Source organism: Eptatretus burgeri, chromosome 7 (assembly GCF_056783735.1).
Source record: "Eptatretus burgeri isolate ZD-2024b chromosome 7, Ebu_testis_v1, whole genome shotgun sequence".
NCBI classification, from domain to species: domain Eukaryota; kingdom Metazoa; phylum Chordata; class Myxini; order Myxiniformes; family Myxinidae; genus Eptatretus; species Eptatretus burgeri.
Genome location: NC_140967.1, coordinates 3,645,184 through 3,658,989, shown reverse-complemented (window position 1 = coordinate 3,658,989; position 13,806 = coordinate 3,645,184). Strand labels below are relative to the sequence as shown.

Below are 13,806 nucleotides of genomic sequence, written 5' to 3'. Positions count from 1 at the left end.
GCTCCGACTCGAGACCTTACGACAAATGCAGAGTGCAAGTCAGACGTTCCGTATGCACAATGTAAACATTCCTTGAATTGCATCACTCGGTCCAACACTCTCTTACCTCACTCCCGCATCTGTCTTGATAAAACACCAATCAAATGTGTAGGCCTTGGAGGGTAGGTCTTTCCTCTGATGATCTTTTCCTCTCGGCATTTGAAGTTGGTTTTCTTTGCTCTGGAGTGTTGCCTCCATGTCACGTACATTCACTCCTGAAAAATAGGAAAGTGGAGCCACATCTACAATGAGAGTGAGGGTGTGATTATCTCTAACACAAACCTGAGTGTCAGTGTGACAAAAACCAAAAAATAAAACGAGTAAAGCAGCAGGAGCATGTAGTAATCAAGTGAAGCAATCTGTAAGTTTTATCCACTTCAAGCATGTTGTTCTCCAGTTATTCTAAGGTGCAAATGTCCAGGGATGTTCAGATCCAAGTGTGCCCGAGCCAAGCAAGAGCTGGAGCCTCTTCAAATAAATAACGTGAAAGTCCAATGGCAGAATGAATATGTGAAGGAACGTGTGATGATGATGAACAATCAAACAAGTAGTTGCCTTGCTTTGCTGGATGTCCAAAAGTGCTTCATTAATTTCCTCAACAGCTACAAACATGACGTTCTCCCATCGTGTTAAAAAATATGTGCATGTCTGTGCCCTTTTACCCCAGACACTGCATGCACCTTTGATCCAGATAACTTTGGCTGGACTTTACCAGTTGGAGGGTTTGTCTGCACCGTTTCTGCACAGCATGCACCAGAGTGGCTGAAAGGTGCCCAGAGGGCTGTTTCTCCTGTCATTGGGGATAGCAAAGGAGGTAACGATGGCTGACCTCACAGTGCCCTTTCAAACAACATCACATGTTTACAATGTTCGTGCACAAGAACATGTGAAACAGACAATCTGAGTTAATCTTCACTCTTAGTAATGATTATAACAAACTGAGTGCAAGAACTAGTGAGCTATTCACCTGTGCATGCCTTGTCTTGTCAGTGTTTGCAATACTATTTTGAAAACGTCACAAACATACTTTTCATTGGTGAAACATAAACGATGCATGCTCTGCGATCACAATTATCTCCAGTGGATTAGCACTTGATCCAACAGATTTTGGGCAGAAAGAGAATGACGGTATTCGATCACCTTTTAAGCTTGTGTTGTACTTAGGCAAACTTAGTTAGGTATGACTCTCTTGGAGCAATATTACAACTCCCCCCGAGGAGATGGTAGCTTCAGGAATACCTGCAAGTTGTTTCTGGTCATCGAGATCAGTTGTTTTTGGATGTGAATCAGGGCAATTCTGTTTGATTCAAAGATAATTGTTTGGATGGACAATAATCTGACAATATCCAGGAAATTCAGTCAGATAAGGTGGAAAAAGTCTGCACTGAAAATAATTTCCCTTCAACTCTCAAAGTGTAAGTTTTCTTCAAATGAAAAGTTGGATTTCTGAAGATTTTTTTTTGAACTGATATTGATGCCAACACTCCACTTTACCCTCTCTCTACTTATGGAATATCAACACACACACACACACACACACACACACACACACACACACACACACACACACACACACACACACACACACACACACACACACACACACACACACACACACACACACACACACACACCCTATAGAAAGTCGACACCCCCTTCAAAATTTTCATCTTTTGTTACCTTATAGCCTGGAATTCAATTGAATTTAATAAGTCTTTTCCCACCTGTATTTACACACTGTAACCCACAACATCCAAGAGAAAAATAATTCTACAAATTTCAGAAAAGTAATTAAAAGTATAAAACTAGAATATCTTGGTTGGAGAAGTGTCCACCTCCCTTATCATAGGAATTGTAAATTAGCTCAGGTGTCTATACTGGAATCACCTTCAAAATCACACACCAAGTTAATTCACCTCCACCTGTGTGACGTTGTAGTGATTCTGATTATTTCAGAATAAAATCTTCTGTTCCTGTAGGTTTCCTCTGCTGAGTCGTGCATTTCACAACAAAGACTCAACCATGACAACCAAGGAGCTTTCAAAAGACCTCCAGGATAAAGTTGTGGAAAGTCACAGATCAGGGGATGGGTATAAAAATATTTCAAAGGCTTTGAATATCCCTTGGAGCACAGTCAAGACGATCATTAAGAAGTGGAAGGTGTATGGTACGACCAAGACCCTGCCTTGATTAGGGCGTCCCTCCAAACTGGATAACCAAGCAAGGAGGAGGCTGATCAGAGAGGCCACCAAAAGGCCAATGGAAACTTTGAAAGAGCTACAGGCCTTTATGGCAAAGATTGGTGACTGGGTGTATGTGACAACAATATCCCAAGCACTCCACAAATCTAGCCTGTATGGTAGGGTGGCAAGAAGGAAGGCAATTCAAAAAAATCTCCCCTTGAGTCCCGTTTGAGGTATGCAAAAACAACACTGGAGATTCTGATGGCATGTGGAAAAAAGTTTTGCGGTCTGTGAAAACCACAAAGAACTTCTTGGCCGAAATGCAAAACGTTACATTTTGCGCAAACACAACACAGCACATCACCAAAAGAACACCATCCCTACTGTGAAGCATGGTGTTGGTAGTATCATGTTATGGGGATGTTTCTCATCAGTAGGAACTGGGGCATGTGTCAGGATAGAAGGGAAAATGGATGAAGCAAAATACAGAAAAATCCTGGAGGAAAACCTGCTGTCCTCTGCAAGAAAGCTGAAATTGGGACGGAAGTTCACCTTTCAGCATGACAACAACCCGAAGCACACAGCGAAAGCTACATTGGAGTGGTTTAGGAACAAAAATATAAATGCCCTTGAGTGGCCCAGTCAGAGTCCTGACCTAAATCCAATCGAAAATCTGTGGCATGACTTGAAGATTGCTGTCCATCAACACTCCCCATGCAACTTCACTGAGCTTGAACTGTTTTGTACAGAAGAATGGGAAAATAATGCCCAATCCAGGTGTGTAAAGTTGGTGGAGACCAATCCCAACAGCTGTAATTGCTGTCAAAGGTGCTTCCACCAGGTATTAACTCAGGGGATGGACACTTATCAAACCAAAATATTCTAGTTTTGTATTTTTCATTAATTTTCTGAAATTTGAATAATTTCTTTTTCACTTGGAAGTTGTGGTTTACGATGTGCAAATAAAGGTGGGAAAAGTCTGATTTGTTCAAATTTAATTCCAAGCTATAAGGCAACAAAAGGTGAAAAATTTGAAAGGGGTTGTAGACTTTCTCTCGGCATGATTATATATATATATATATATATATATATATATATATATATATATATATATATATATATATATATATATATATATGTATATATGTATATATATATATATATATATATATATATATATATATATATATATATATATATATATATATATATATATATATATATATATATATATATATATATATATATATATATATATATATATATATATATATATATATATATATATATATATATATATATATATATGTATATATATATATATATATATGTGTATATATATATATATGTGTATATATATATATATATATATATTGTTGCGAATTCGCACGTGCCGGCGTGCGAATGGCCATGTAACTCGAATCGCGGCACGTCGCCCACTGGACGGACAATTCAGTCGTGACCCTCTATGAACAACGCCGGGAGCTAGTCACGGGTGGGGGTCTAACCTCACCACGATCGTGCCAATTGCCCACCCGTGCAGGGTGGGGATTATACGTTCGTTATTATATTATTGCCAAATGATGCCACTATTATAATTGTTGTTATTATTATTATTAGGATTAATTAATGTATGGTTTCTTACAATGTTATGATAAGCCCATGCTCACGTAGTGAAAGGTGTGGTTAAGCAATCGGTTGCGTACGTGCATTTTGTTATTCCCTTTTCTCTGTAACCGCTTGTCGAATTGACACAAATTTTTCACCAGAGATTGAAACTTGGCTCCTGTCCTGTGGGGGATAAGTGTGATAAAAAAAAATGATGTCATCGGTGCCTTCGCTATGATGTCATAATTGCATACATAGAACACTACATGCAGTTAATATGAAAATGTTTGAGGGTCATCAAGGGATAAATCGGTCAACAGAAAAAAAAAAAAAACTTGCGTCATTGGTCACATTGTTCAGCAGCTATATCTATCTATAATTCCAGGAATGTGTCTGTGTGTGTGTGTCTGTGTGTGTGTGTGTGTGTGTGTGTGTGTGTGTGTGTGTGTGTGTGTGTGTGTGTGTGTGTGTGTGTGTGTGTGTGTGTGTGTGTGTGTGTGTGTGTGTGTGTGACCGCTGTTTCTCGACAACGACTGGTCCGATTTAATTGAAACTTGCCAGGTATATTTCTGGGGACCTGAGTATGTGCCTTTTCAAGGTTTGATATTAATCGGACAAGTGGTTCCCAAGTTATGGCCATTTATTTACCAAAGCAATGACAGGACACGTTGCTGCAGCCATTTATTTACCAAACCAATGACAGGACACGTTGCTGTGGCCATTTATTTAACAAACCAATGACAGGACACGTTGCTGCGTAGGCGTGGCCGATGGGAAAAGGGCGCCTTAGTTACCATGGCGTTGGAGTGGCAATGGTCATTGGCAGCGAATGTCATGGCGAGCAAAGACAGGGAGGTAAACTTGATTTTAATTTGGATTTTAATTAACTCTGTGTGTGGAAGTAGCACAGCAGTTGTTACTTCAATGCAAGCGATAATTAGTGGAATGCATATGAACATTCCGTACGGGCACGCACTACTTCCGGATAGTGATTACAGTGTATTCTAATAATTTCTCGATTTCTTTTGCGCATTTATAAATAAACACAATGCCCCAATCCAGTCGTCGTTTACGAGAGCAAAGGAATGGCCTGTGGGTTTGTTTCTGGCACGCGGTTTGAAAGTTGTTTTTTTTTGCACATACGGCCACGCACGTACGGGCAAGCGAGAGTGAAGGAACGGCCTGTGTGGTTGTTGTTTCTGGCATGCGGTTTGAAAGTTTTTATTTTTTTTGGCACGTATGGCCATGCACGTACGCCCATGCACGTACTGGCACGTACTAGTATATATAAAAAGCTTCATAAATCTTCTTCTCCAAAACGGCTGAACAGATCGAGGCGAAACTTTATAAGTATGATTGCCTATCTTTCAGTTCCCCACCAATGACGTCAGAGGTCACATGGTTTGGCAGCCATATTGTATTTACCATAAAAACTTTTAAAATTTTCTTCTCCAGAATGGCTGGACAGATTTTGAGGGGAATCTTCACACACATATTCTCCAAGCCTTTGGGATACCACGGTGTTCATGATTGATAGGTCACATTGTTTGGCAGCCATATCTGATTGAAGGAAATTAAAAAATATATATTTCTTGAACTGCTGCATCAATCAAAGTGAAACTTCACAATTATGATCTTGTAGTGATGGGGAATACGTGTTTAAAATTTCAACCTGATCGGACACATGGTCTGGCAGCCAGGATTATTTAATTTTTTTGAATCTGGCTTTTATTTATTTATTTAAATAAGGCTCACTTGGCTGTGCCTGGATGGGTTTGAAGGTAGAGGAGAAGCAGTTGAATCCGAATCCTATCCAGTTTCCTCCTGATGACTTCATCTTTGCTTTTTGCTTGTTTGGGTTCCTTCTGATTACTCCAATGCAGGACTGCACCTATTTGGTCTTCAATTTGATTTGAATTGAACTTATTTTCATCCCATTGTGAATTCAAATGAATAAAGAGGATATAATGGGTGAGGTGGCCGATCAAAGTGGGGTCTCATCAAAGCGGGACGTCTTTGTACCCGGTCATCAATGCAGGCGTATTTTACTTGGTGTACGTATTTTACTTGGATGATGGACGTCTCCTCAGAACTTATGTGGTGAATTTAACAAAGCCCAATGCCCAGAGACAATGGCACTTCCACACATTAGGAATTATATTCATTGTAATCGCTTCAGCCTTTTTTGTGCTCTGCTGGTGAAAAAAGCGAATAAGAAGAAGTACAATTTGACATTTTAAGAATCTATTCTGGTGTCGTTATCAGCCTTGGTAGTTATGAAAACCCTCGAACGAGAATGAAAGCGAATTTGTAAAGGCTTATGGCCGAATTTTTCAAATTATAATTTGTACACATTAACCTCAGAAATGTAGATAGATGTAATTACAAATTTTCTGCCAGAAGTGTTTTGTGTGCCACATTGATGGAATATTTAATTTTAAGTGATTCTTCGCCACTGAGAGATGGGGCCAAAAACTATGTATCACATGATATCTCAAAAAGTTGTGGACGAGTTATGACAAAACTTAGTCGTTGAGTTGGTTAGATGAGACGAACAAGCCGATTTCGATTTTGGTTTAAGGTCCGGAATCAGATCCGACGGATGAGTGGCATACAAACCGTTAACTGTTCAGTATGGTGGTGGTGTGCGTTCGACCAGGTGCCGTTCTTTTCACATAGTCCAGCAGATATGTGAAATATTCTGGTAGTTTTGTGCCTTTTATGATACAAGCATGAAATTTGGTACACAGTTATAGCATACCCTTAGGAAACATTTTGGATTTAGGGACATTGCAGATTACCCCGAGGGTCAAAATGGTGGCCATTTTACAAAATGGCTGCCACGAATAACAAATTCTGCCTTTCGAGGTCAGCAAAGTCATATGTGCTTAGTGCAAAACACAATGTAGTGAGTATAATATGATTATTATCAACTAGTATGCACATGCTTCATTATCTACTTCATATTTGACTAAAAAATGCATCTACCGTGGTCTATGAAGGACACCGATAACAGTTTACCATCGCAATAATGCATGGCTGGAACAAGAGCTCTGCAATATGATCATGCATGTGAATGTTACCTGAATATTGTTTCTGGAAATATAAATTGATCAAAAATCAAATTTGGTGAAAGGAACTTAGACTCCATGAATATTTCCATTATTAATTACATACTGGTAGCTGGCAATGTTGCGATTAAATGCATAAATTTGCGAAATCGATATTGATGTACTCACTGTATTAAATTTCATGATTGCATAATAGAAATGTTCAAACTACAATGGTGTGTTCATATTGATTTGGGTTTAACATGGTCCTGTCCAGCGCAAAGAAATAATGTATGGTGGCCTATTGGGGACATCGAGTGACAATCACCCAAGATCGCCATTGTGTATATATGCATCTCCTCTGGGCTGTGGTTCGTAGTTGAAAACATTTTATTGTCATCAAGACGAGGCATGTCGGCAACTGAGGCAACTGAGGCATGTCGGCAACTACTAAGGTGTGGCTGCAAATGATGGACGTCATCAAGACAGCAGTTGAGATTCTGAACCCTAGTCAGATCCCAGTCCTCACAGTCGATCAGCCACTGTACGCACTCGCCAAACAGATCCAGTGGAGATGGCCAGAAACACATGGAGAAGATCACTTCGTCATCCTATTTGGTGGACTCCACATTGAGATGGCTGCACTGAAAACTATGGGTGATCTTCTGGATAGCAGTAGGTGGACAGGAGCTCTGGTGCAGGCAGGAGTTACTACAACTGGTACTGCTGCTTCCTTCCTGAAGGCTGCCCATGTTACACGCACTCGGCGAGCTCACCAGGTCACAGCCAGTAGCCTCTATCTTCTCCTTCAGAAAGCCTTCAGCCAAGGAGCAGATGAGGGACAGGATCTAGACGACTGGTGTGCTGAACGTGTGCAAGCCAGTCCGCAGTTCCACTTCTGGTGGATCATTCTACAGTTGGAACTCACTGTCCTAATCTACGTCAGATCGGTCCGTGAAGGGAACTTCCTGCTATACATTGATGCCCTGAGCAAGATTGTCCCCTGGTTCTTCGCCTTGGGTCATACCAACTACGCCAGGTGGATACCAGTTCACCTGCGCGACATGGTGACACTGGCGACCAAACATGCAAGTGTATACACGCAGTTTCTTGCCGGCAACTTCACAGTAAAGAAGACCACTCATGCGTTTTCTGCGATGGCCATCGACCAAGCCCACGAGCAGAATAACGCATTAGTTAAGGGTGACGGAGGAGCTGTAGGCCTGACAGAGAATCCCGCTGCATTATTCCGCTGGATGGTGTCTGCTCCAAAGATGGCCAGAGTGATCGCTGAGTTCCAGGCCACATCAGAGACCAAGAAGTCTGTTCACAAACACCACGAGCAGACCAAGCACACACAGGTAGCCTTTGCTAGAGATGTGTGTTCACTCACTCAAGTCATGGGGGAGATGGGCAACCCATTTTGTGATGACAGCAAGGATCTCCTGGTGCTAGACAGCAGAGACCTGGCAGACCCAGCAGTTATAAATACTGTACGCCAGATCGAGAAGCTGGGACAAGAACCGCATGACTCCTATGTCCATGAGAGACTTATCAACCAGACAAAGCCCATCACCGACCCAATCAAGAGAAACAACCTCCCTCTCTTCAGCCGACCTCCAGTCAGAGAGAAGTCAAGAGCACAGCTGCAGGTTTCATCTCTGAAGAACGACTGCTCCCTGTTCTCCAGGTTGTTCATTGCGTCCCAGATACGTGATGGAGATCTTGATGAGTTCTTCGCACATGAGAACCAAGCATGTCCCCCTGCACTGTCACACATGGGCAAGATGAGACTTGGAACAAAGTCTGATCTGGTTGGCTGCTTAGAAGATATGGTCCCTCCACAGGAGAATGCTGCTGCTGCTGCTAGTCCAGCAGTTGAAGTCATCATCCTTGATGGTGCAGCGATCATCAGTATGCTGCCACCTGGCACAGCAAAGACCTTCAACGAGTATGCAACAGAAGTATTCTTGCCATGCATCACATCTCAGCTGCAGCATACGAGCAGGATGGATATTGTCTGGGATGAATACCTCACAGACAGTTTGAAGGCAGACACTAGGAAGAAGCGAGGCAAAGGCATCAGGAGACGAGTCGAGTCATCTAGTTCCATTCCTGGAAAATGGCAGACCTTTCTTCGCACAGATGAGAACAAGATGGAGTTGTTTGACTTCCTAGCCACCAGAGTAGCAACAACAGACACAGACAAACAAGTCATCAGCACCCACCACAAAGATGTGGTTTGTACGCAGGCCCGAGATGTTGCTGGTCTTGCCCCTTGTAGCCATGAAGAGGCTGACACAAGAATGCTACTCCATGCTGAAGACGCTGTGATGCAGGGATACAGCAAAGTGTCGATCTGTACAGTAGACACTGATGTCGTGGTCCTTGCGGTGACAGCAGCTGGACGTCTGGACATTGATGAGCTCTCGGTTGCTTTTGGCACAGGAAAGAACTTCAGGTTCTTGGCAGCTCACGAGATGTCTGTGGCACTGGGACCTAACAAGTGTCGAGGTTTGCCATTCTTCCATGCCCTCACTGGATGTGACACCGTTTCAAGCTTCGGAGGCAGGGGGAAGAAAAAAGCATGGGAAACCTGGAAAGCCTGTGATGAGGTCACTGATGTCACTGCAGCATTATGTGCCTTGGCTGCCACGCCAACTCCTTGAGCCGTAGATGACCACATGGATGCACTGGAGCGTTTTGTTGTTGTGCTCTATGATCGCACCAGTAGCCAGGAACATGTCAATGAGTGTCGCAAGCATCTGTTCACCCAGAATGGCAGATCAATAGATGCACTCCCACCAACTCGTGAAGCCCTGAAACAGCACATCAAGAGAGCTACCTACCAAGCCGGCTACTGTTGGGGCTAGATGATGGTGTCCACACCAGAGCTCCCATCGCCCAGTGACTGGGGGTGGGTTCACACCGATAATGGCTGGGACATATACTGGACAAACCTCCCAGAGGCAACTGAGGCATGTCGGCAACTACTAAGGTGTGACTGCAAAAAGGGATGCAGAGGACAGTGCAAGTGTGTCAATGCTGCACTCCAGTGCACAGCTCTATGTCACTGTGGTGGGAAGTGTACAAGAGAGTAGAACTGGGACAAGAGAGATCACAGATGATAATTATGTAACATGTACACATGTATCCATGGATCATAGTAGACTCTGTTACCTGGATCTAGAGGTTCCACTGTATAATTTTGACTCTGTAAGTTGATGTTAGGATCAAACAGAAGCACTTCCTCTGAGTTCAAGAGTGTTAAATGAACAACAGTCATTGCATGGTGCTTGATAACAGTTTTTTGAAGAGTTTGTTGTAGAAAACCGTCCAAAAGTGCAAAAATGCACCAAAAAATGACCAAATAAATGGTTTATTCACGCTTTGTCACCTTTATTTGCTATTTCTTATTTGCTAGAATCTATATTTAGTTAAATAAAACCACTGGTATGCTTCTTAAATATAGTTGTATCCACATGTATCCTCCTTGTACAACACAAAATCGGCTATTTTGTAAAATGGCCGCCATTTTGGCTCTGGGAAGAATCTGGAATGTCCCTATATCCAAAAATCTTTGTAAGATACTGCCCTAGCAGTGTGCCAAATTTCATGCTTGTATCACTAAAGGCACATTTTTTTCACATATCTGCCAGACTAACAATGATTCTCTAATACATTAAAACTAGAGCACCGATCAAAGGTGATCATCAAGTCGTCACCATTTTCATTGAATGTTCATTACGAAAGCCTTCTGGTGTAAACAGTGAACTTGTTAAGTTGTCGAAGACAACTTCTGTCACTTTGTACAGTTAAGAGTTTGTTTGTTTGTTTGTGTGTGTATGTGTGTGTGTTTGTCTGTCTGTGCATCGATTTTCTCAGCGGTCCTTGTGTATATGTCCACGAAACATTTTGACATGAAAGATAATCACCCAAGGACTGAACCTATAAATTTGGGTGAACCTGGATCATATGATGACGTCACGAAAATTCACAAAGTTTCAAAAAATCCCAATCATTTACATGGGACGAAATTTCAAAAAATCATTTCTCCGCCATTTCTTGTTCAATTGCTTAGATATTTAATGTGCTTATGTCAGGTCATAATATCTTTCATCCTGCCATGTTTCAACCGGATCGGATCCAGATTGTGACGTCACAAAATGTTTGAAATTTGCATTGAAAAGCCCATTTACATGACAAAAAATTCTTAAAATTCGAAAGTTTTATATTTTTCGCTCAAACTTTTAGGGAATGTAAAACATACGATTGGCCATTAGCTGACGTAATTTTATCAACTTCCGGTTTGTATTCTGGATCCCATCAGCAAAAATGTGTCATAATTTGGCCATTTTTGAAAGCACGTATCTCCATCAATTTTTGTGATATGTGGCTCAAACTAGGTGAGAATGTAGTTCAGATATTACTCTTTCATGAGATATCCAGGCCTTCGTTGTGACTGTTCCGTTTCAATAGTTCGCCTGACACCGAAAATTCGTCTATCGCGCTCAGGCGCCAATGGCACTATTCTGCAAACGTGATGTATTATTTTGCAGTGCAGGCCAGTTTTATTAACAATGAAAGGCCCTCCACATCGTACCAATCCATTATGGCGTTACCATCACGCAGGTGTGTCAATTTTCCGTTTTCAGTAAGAATTTTGCTTGTTTTTATGTGGAGGAGGTTGAGGTGATGATGGACTTTTTGACTTAAACCATTGACATCACATTCCACATTCGAATGTTGTTCATGATGACAACTGACTGAACTGTAAATGCTGTTTCTTGTGCTGTATCCGTGTGACTGCAATGAAGTTATAATAAATTTTCAAACAACTTCCTCACTCCATGAGTGATTCATTATAATATTACACTGTTAGAATAATGACGTGGTTACAACCACATTGACAGAATAATGAAGTGGTTACAACCACATTGAAAGAATAATGCCGTAGTTACAACCACATTGATAGAATAATGATGTTACAACCGCATTAATAGAATAATGAAGTGGTTACAACCACATTGATAGAATAATGAAGTAGTTACAACCATATTTAGAGAATAATGAAGTGGTTACAACCACATTGATAGAATAATGAAGTGGTTACAACCACATTGATAGAATAATGAAGTAGTTACAACCATATTTAGAGAATAATGAAGTGGTTACAACCACATTGATAGAATAATGAAGTGGTTACAACCGAACTGATGGAAAAATTATCATACATATTTCATTCAAATACAAGCATGCTCATTGGCTGATCGAATAATCTATTGCCAGGTCAGGTCAGATCTGTGACTTGCTTCAGCTATTATGTAAACCTGTACTAACTTGTTCCATGGTTGGGTTGTCGGCGACTAAACCATCTCCCCCACCAGGTTTCCTGGTGAGGAGGGTGTTTGAACGTGGACACCAACAGGATTAAAAACAAAACCCATCAAAGGGCGGAGGAGCTCCTTGTGAGCCAACGGCCATCCATATCTACTGCCCAACTGTGTCTCCAGACGTCCTCCTCCAGTTGGGTTACTTCTTATTCGGAAGTTGGTGGCAGGATTTGCACTTCAGCCACCGTAAAACACTTCATTCCACAAAACACATGGAAAAAAAAAACATTAAAATATCTAAAAACCCACTTCCTGGGAGTACCTCCTGCCCTTTGCTGGGCAGTTCACCGGATGACAGGATTGGGGCAAAGTCTTCGAGACCCCCATTCCTTGATGACAGGAGGAAAACCACGGGGTAACCTTCCAGGGTCAGATTGTGGTGGTGTATGTCGTGGTGTTGAGGTGTTGTCCACCAGACGGCGGTCTCCTTGGGTGTCATTTCCCTGGTCTCTGTTTATGCTCCGACTGAGGCGAGTGATCTCACCATGAAGGACACATTATTTTCCACGCTTGAGTCTGTGGTTGATCAGTGTCCAAGGCGAGATACTCTTCTAATCTTGGGAATTTTCAATTCATTGACTGCACTGATGGTGATGGTTTTGAGACATCACCATAATAACATTTCCTGGATACCATTTCCAGTGTACCTTGGGTGACAAAGTTGCAGGCTAGGCTTAATGGCAGAGCTAAGCTGTTCAGGAAGTTGAGGCATAAAACTGTACGTGCACTGAGGGCAGACGAGAAGGTCTGTATGCGAGGAATCTGTGAAGGGGTAGAGCATTTCCTGTGGTCAAGTGAATCTCATCCTGCTTTCAGAGGAATTCACACATTGTGTTCCTCCAAGCCCAGCCCTCAGTGTGCTTCAGTGAGAGCGGAGGATGGTGACTCTTGACAGAGGAGTGAAGAAGTGAAGGCCCGCTGGGCCGGTTACTTTGAGCGGCTGTACCAAGCTGAACCACCAACTGTTGACATGGATGTCAGCGGAGCAACTATCCCGATTGCTGACCCTCCAATCAACTGTGAACTGCCTTCGTTTGTGGAAACACAAACTGCAGTGAAGCAGTTGAAAGGAGGTTAAAAAGGAGGTCAAGGGCCTGGATTCTGTAGCATCCATGCTGTACTTCTCAAGACCGGGGGAAATGCTGTGTTCGGCTCATTGCATCTATTTCTGCGCTTTGGAACACAGGTATCACAACTGACTGGAAGAGGGGCCTTGTTTTCCCTCTCTGGAAAGGGAAGGGTGATCACCAGGACTGCAACAACTGCCAAGGTATGATGCTGCTCTCAGTGCCGGGCAAGGTCTTTGCTTGGATAGTTATTGATATGGTTTACCACCATCTGCTTGAGCACCAGTGCCAACGATTGACCGTGTTCTTGCTCCTTCGGTTTTCACTGAACGGAGACAGAGTTTCAGAGTTTCAGCAGGGGGCTGCTCACAGCCTTTGTTGGTCTCTGCAAAGTGTTCGATTCAGTGAAACGGGATGGCTGGTACTAAGAGTGCTGTGAGGTGTGGTGGTTACATCTCTGACTTAT

The 13,806-nt window shown here is 42.2% G+C and overlaps 1 protein-coding gene across 4 annotated transcripts in view; it reads left to right on the top strand.

The window, feature by feature from the left end:
• Positions 1-13,806, top strand: part of LOC147022565 (leukocyte tyrosine kinase receptor-like) — a 475,774-nt gene that overhangs the window by 147,011 nt on the left and 314,957 nt on the right. For 3 of the 4 annotated variants that reach the window (XM_085887262.1, XM_085887265.1, XM_085887266.1), the window contains exon 2: positions 707-853. The exons of the other annotated variant lie outside the window; for it this stretch is intronic. In XM_085887262.1, coding sequence (XP_085743388.1) covers positions 707-853 — 147 coding nt within the window. The remainder of the gene's footprint in view (positions 1-706; positions 854-13,806) is intronic. 4 annotated transcript variants of the gene reach the window in all.